The 7,070-nt window shown below is 52.1% G+C and overlaps 1 protein-coding gene across 1 annotated transcript in view; it reads left to right on the top strand.

The window, feature by feature from the left end:
• The window catches only part of raph1a (Ras association (RalGDS/AF-6) and pleckstrin homology domains 1a), a 163,154-nt gene that overhangs the window by 100,639 nt on the left and 55,445 nt on the right, over positions 1 to 7,070 (top strand). Inside the window, 3 exon segments of the mRNA XM_042069682.1 lie at positions 2,115 to 2,234; positions 5,629 to 5,737; positions 6,918 to 7,070. The exon segment at positions 6,918 to 7,070 is cut by the window's right edge and continues 557 nt beyond it. Coding sequence (XP_041925616.1) covers positions 2,115 to 2,234; positions 5,629 to 5,737; positions 6,918 to 7,070 — 382 coding nt within the window.

Raw genomic sequence — 7,070 nt, 5'->3', positions numbered from 1 at the left:
ATGCTCACACACACACACACATGCTCACACACACACACACACACACACACACACACACACACATGCTCACACACACACACACACACACACACACACACACACACACATGCTCACACACACACACACACACACACACACACACACATGCTCACACACACACACCATGCTCACACACACACACATGCTCACACACACACACACATACACACACACATGCTCACACACACACACACACACACACACACATGCTCACACACACACACACACACACACACACACACACACACACACATGCTCACACACACACACACACACACACACATGCTCACACACACACACACACACACACACACACACACACACACACACATGCTCTCACACACACACACACACACACATGCTCACACACACACACACACACACACACACACATGCTCACACACACACACACACACACACACACACACACACACACACACACACATGCTCACACACACACACACACACACATGCTCACACACACACACACACACACACACACACACACATGCTCACACACACACACACACACACACACACACACACACACACACACACACACATGCTCACACACACACACACATGCTCACACACACACACATGCTCTCACACACACACACATACACACACACATGCTCACACACACACACACACACACACACACACACACACACACACACACACACACACACATGCTCACACACACACACACACACACACACACACATGCTCACACACACACACACACACACACACATGCTCACACACACACACACACACACACACATGCTCACACACACACACACACACACACACGCACACACATGCTCACACACACACACACACACACACACACACACATGCTCACACACACACACACATGCTCACACACACACACACACACATGCTCACACACACACTCACACACACACACACACACACACACACACACACATGCTCACACACACACACACACACACACACACACACATGCTCACACACACACACACACACATGCTCACACACACACACACACACACACACACACACATGCTCACACACACACACACACACACACACATGCTCACACACACACACACACACACACATGCTCACACACACACATGCTCACACACACACACACACACACACACACACATGCTCACACACACACACACACACACACACACACACATGCTCACACACACACACATGCTCACACACACACACACACACACATGCTCACACACACACACATGCTCACACACACACACACACACACATGCTCACACACACACACATGCTCACACACACACACACACACACATGCTCACACACACACACACACACATGCTCACACACACACACATGCTCACACACACACACACACACACACACACACACACACACACACATGCTCACACACACACACATGCTCACACACACACACACACACACATGCTCACACACACACACACACACACATGCTCACACACACACACATGCTCACACACACACACACACACACACACACACACACATGCTCACACACACATGCTCACACACACACATGCTCACACACACACATGCTCACACACACACACACACACACACACACACACATGCTCACACACACACACATGCTCACACACACACACATGCTCACACACACACACACACACACATGCTCACACACACACACACACACACACATGCTCACACATACACACACACACACACACACACACACACACACACGCTCACACACACACACACACACACACATGCTCACACACACACACACACATGCTCACACACAAGATGCACTGGTTTATTTTAGGAAGTGGACTTCCTGTCCCGTCTCTGTTCTCCCAGGTCAGCAGGATTCCTGTTTTTCCTATTTGTCCTCTCCCTCCCAGATGGAGATCGGATTTGGGATCCCAGCGTCTTACCCGTGTTTACGTGTGGAAAATAACTCCCTCTCTCTGCTGTTTGTTTCCTGTGTGTGTGTGTGTGTGTGTGTGTGTGTGTGTGTGTGTGTGTGTGTGTGTGTGTGTGTGTTTGTGTGTGTTCAGATGGAGCAGCTCTCAGACGATGAACTGGACCATGCCGCAGAGGAGGACAGTGATAAGGAAGACCAGGACTTGGACAAGATGTTTGGAGCCTGGCTTGGGGAACTGGACAAACTCACACAGGTGTGTGTCTGTGTGTGTGTGTGTGTGTGTGTGTGTGTGTGTGTGTGTGAGTCTGTATGCATACTTTAATACTTTATGGCCATTTGCAATGTTGCGATGCTGTACAATAATACGAAAGAGAGCCAGCGGTGGTGGATATAGGGACAGGACCAGTGGTGGACGTAGGGACCAGTGGTGGAGATAGGGGACAGGACCAGTGGTGGACGTAGGGGGCAGTGTGGAGATAGGGGACAGGACCAGTGGTGGACGTAGGGGGCAGTGTGGACGTAGGGGGCAGTGGTGGACGTAGGGGGCAGTGTGGAGATAGGGGACAGGACCAGTGGTGGACGTAGGGGGCAGTGTGGACGTAGGGGGCAGTGGTGGACGTAGGGGGCAGTGTGGAGATAGGGGACAGGACCAGTGGTGGACGTAGGGGGCAGTGTGGACGTAGGGGGCAGTGGTGGACGTAGGGGGCAGTGTGGAGATAGGGGACAGGACCAGTGGTGGACGTAGGGGGCAGTGTGGAGATAGGGGAGAGGACCAGTGGTGGACGTAGGGGGCAGTGTGGAGATAGGGGAGAGGACCAGTGGTGGACGTAGGGGGCAGTGTGGAGATAGGGGAGAGGACCAGTGGTGGACGTAGGGGGCAGTGTGGAGATAGGGGAGAGGACCAGTGGTGGACGTAGGGGGCAGTGTGGAGATAGGGGAGAGGACCAGTGGTGGACGTAGGGGGCAGTGTGGACGTAGGGGGCAGTGGTGGACGTAGGGGGCAGTGTGGACGTAGGGGGCAGGACCAGTGGTGGACGTAGGGGGCAGTGTGGACGTAGGGGGCAGTGGTGGACGTAGGGGGCAGTGTGGAGATAGGGGACAGGACCAGTGGTGGACGTAGGGGGCAGTGTGGACGTAGGGGGCAGTGGTGGACGTAGGGGGCAGTGTGGAGATAGGGGACAGGACCAGTGGTGGACGTAGGGGGCAGTGTGGAGATAGGGGAGAGGACCAGTGGTGGACGTAGGGGGCAGTGTGGAGATAGGGGAGAGGACCAGTGGTGGACGTAGGGGGCAGTGTGGAGATAGGGGAGAGGACCAGTGGTGGACGTAGGGGGCAGTGTGGAGATAGGGGAGAGGACCAGTGGTGGACGTAGGGGGCAGTGTGGAGATAGGGGAGAGGACCAGTGGTGGACGTAGGGGGCAGTGTGGACGTAGGGGGCAGTGGTGGACGTAGGGGGCAGTGTGGACGTAGGGGGCAGTGTGGAGATAGGGGACAGGACCAGTGGTGGACGTAGGGGGCAGTGTGGAGATAGGGGAGAGGACCAGTGGTGGACGTAGGGGGCAGTGTGGAGATAGGGGAGAGGACCAGTGGTGGACGTAGGGGGCAGTGTGGAGATAGGGGAGAGGACCAGTGGTGGACGTAGGGGGCAGTGTGGAGATAGGGGAGAGGACCAGTGGTGGACGTAGGGGGCAGTGTGGAGATAGGGGAGAGGACCAGTGGTGGACGTAGGGGGCAGTGTGGAGATAGGGGAGAGGACCAGTGGTGGACGTAGGGGGCAGTGTGGAGATAGGGGAGAGGACCAGTGGTGGACGTAGGGGGCAGTGTGGAGATAGGGGAGAGGACCAGTGGTGGACGTAGGGGGCAGTGTGGAGATGGGGGAGAGGACCAGTGGTGGACGTAGGGGGCAGTGTGGAGATGGGGGACAGGACCAGTGGTGGACGTAGGGGGCAGTGTGGAGATAGGGGACAGGACCAGTGGTGGACGTAGGGGGCAGTGTGGAGATAGGGGAGAGGACCAGTGGTGGACGTAGGGGGCAGTGTGGAGATAGGGGAGAGGACCAGTGGTGGACGTAGGGGGCAGTGTGGAGATAGGGGAGAGGACCAGTGGTGGACGTAGGGGGCAGTGTGGAGATAGGGGAGAGGACCAGTGGTGGACGTAGGGGGCAGTGTGGAGATAGGGGAGAGGACCAGTGGTGGACGTAGGGGGCAGTGTGGAGATAGGGGACAGGACCAGTGGTGGACGTAGGGGGCAGTGTGGACGTAGGGGGCAGTGTGGACGTAGGGGGCAGTGGTGGACGTAGGGGGCAGTGGTGGACATAGGGGGCAGTGGTGGACGTAGGGGGCAGTGGTGGACGTAGGGGAGAGGAAGGGATAGAATACAGGGAGGGGAGGACAAAGAGAGAGAAGAGAAGAGAGACAGAATGTGTGTGTGTGTGTGTGTGTGTGTGTGTGTGTGTGTGTGTGTGTGTGTGTGTTAGTGATGGGGACGAGACCGCCTATGCCGAGTCCGAGTCAAGACCGAGTCTTTGAAGGGTCGAGACCGAGTCTGTTGGTTTTCAAATACAGTCGAGTCCGAGTCAAAACCGAGTCTTTGAGGAAGCAAGTCCGAGTCGAGACCGAGTCCTTTAGGAGTCGAGACCGAGTCCTTTAGGAGTCGAGACCGAGTCGAGACCGAGTCCTTTAGGAGTCGAGACCGAGTCGAGACCAAGACCATAAAAAAATTTCAGTTTTAATATTCATAATTTAATATCACCCCAGTTAATAATCAACAGTTAGGCCTACAGACTAAGCTAGATTTGGGAATTGTTTAGAGGAGCAGTCTTAACGTCTTAATATGGACTATGCTGACCTACAGACACTCACCGGCAGCAGAGCCATAGAGATAAATAAACGGCTCTGACGGCAGTATCTTTGCATTGCACCATGGGATGTCATTTTCAAATAATGCCGGTCAACATTGCATTTTATTATTATTGTTGTTATATGTTGTCTGTTTTTTTATATGAACATAAAAAATGCGTTGGTCTCGAGGACTCGGTCTGAAATTACGAGTCCTTCTCCTCCCACTGTGGTCCGAGACCGAGTCAAGACCGAGTCTTTGAAGGAACGAGTCCGAGACGAGACCGAGAAAGCAGAAATTGGTCTCGAGACCGGACTCGAGTCCGAGACCGGACTCGAGTACTACATCACTAGTGTGTGTGTGTGAGAGAGAGAGATGGAGAAATAGCATGAGATGACTAATTCAGAGAAGCGTGCAGATTTCATTGCTGCAGTGTTCATCATCATTAAGCTCCTTCAAGCCTGTCCTGTGGAATTATAGCTGTGATCATTGTGTGTGTGTGTGTGTGTGAGAGAGAGAGAGAGAGAGAGAGTGTGTGTGTGTCAGAGACCGCTAGAGAGGTAAAGAGAGAGCCAGAGAGAGACAGAGCGATCATTAGTAATGTCTGTGGAGACTGTGAGCAGCTAATGCTTGTGATGGAGACATCACTCTGCTCATCAGCGCTCTGATGGGTTGTCTCATCTCCACTCCCCTTACTGTGGAAGCTTAGCTGCTGGTTTAGCTCTCTGTGAGTGTCGGCCATGATGGTTGTGTGTGTGTGTGTGTGTGTGTGTGTGTGTGTGTGTGTGTGTGTGTGTGTGTACCTTTAGAGTCTGGATGATGGCAAGCCATCACAAGAACGCGTGCAGAAAGCTCCACTCAGACAGGAGACCAACATGGCCAACTTCTCCTACCGATTCTCCATATACAACATCAACGGTAAGTGTGTGTGCATATGTGTGTGTGTTTCTTTTTCGTGTGTTGGGGAGAGTTGTGTATGTCAACCTATCGAGTTCATCATATTATGAAAGCTAGGAATTTCCCTTACATTTTGAATGTAAGTGATTTTCATGGATGTCCTCTAGGGGGAGCCATTCACCTCTGCAGCTGTATCTGAATGTTTGCTTGGTGAAGACAGGCACCTAAGGAAATGGCTGTTATTCTGTGTGTCAGCCAAGAGCCAGATTGCCATTACTGTTCTGTTAATGAAATTTAAGTGAAGTCTGTTCCCAATAATAGAATATAAATGTCCAAACCGCCTGACTCAGCTGTTCTGAGATGAGTCAAGTTCAGTAATCTGTGATATTGTTTTTTTCTAAATTGATATGGATCGTATTGTTCTCTCAGATATGGTAGATCTAATGTGATTCTAAGGCGGCTGCTTGCATACAAAGTTAGTGTTGCTGCCGGCTGAGATGGGTGGTGTAGGTGAAAGTCCCATTGGGTGACGGCCGTCTGTCAGGACTCAGGAGGAGGGTTTTACTAGGAGGTAGAGATGGATGGGGTGCCTGCTCAAGAGGGCAGTTGAGGCAGATGTTGACCTAAAGGTGATCACTCATGGGGCAACTATTTGAGCAGAGTGAATCATTATGAGAATTTACCTACTGGTTAAAAGTGATAAGAAAATGTTGCCCAGTACCAATTGGGCCATGGCCAAACAACAGCAACACTGCCCTGCAGCACTGCCTCATATATCATCCGTATAGCCTTGTGTATCATCTCAAGTTTACTCTACTGTTTTAAGTGTATTGTGCGGATGTTGTAAGTGTAATGTGCTTTGTGTTTTAAGTTTTTAAGTGGAATGTGCGGATTATTTAAGTGGAATGTGCGGATGTTTTAAGTGTATAATTGCGGATGTTTTAAGTGTATTGTGCGGATTTTTTAAGTGTAATGTGCGGTAGGTAGGGAGGTTTTATGTTCTGGTGTTGAGTTTGGGTGAGTTTTCTTTCTCTCTGGTTCTGACTAGGGTAATCATCCTTTTGTTTAGAGAGACCTTGTTTTATTGTGCTCAGAATGTAGTGAGGAGATTGTCTCTAGTGATTCTCCTCCTCTGATTGTGTATGTGTGTGTGGGTGTCTGATTGTGTGTGCGTGCGTGCGTGTGTGTGTCCCATCCGCAGAGGCCCTTAACCAGGGCGATGGAGTGGACCTGGACGCTCTCATGGCTGACCTGTGCTCCATAGAGCAGGAGCTCAGCACCATCGGCAAACCCTCCTCATCCTCCTCCTCCTCCCGCCTCACAGTCCCTGGCGACGGCAAGGTCCGGCAGAAGC

This window comes from Alosa sapidissima, chromosome 2, assembly GCF_018492685.1.
Source record: "Alosa sapidissima isolate fAloSap1 chromosome 2, fAloSap1.pri, whole genome shotgun sequence".
NCBI classification, from domain to species: Eukaryota; Metazoa; Chordata; class Actinopteri; order Clupeiformes; family Clupeidae; genus Alosa; species Alosa sapidissima.
This window is presented reverse-complemented; position numbering and strand designations above follow the sequence as displayed.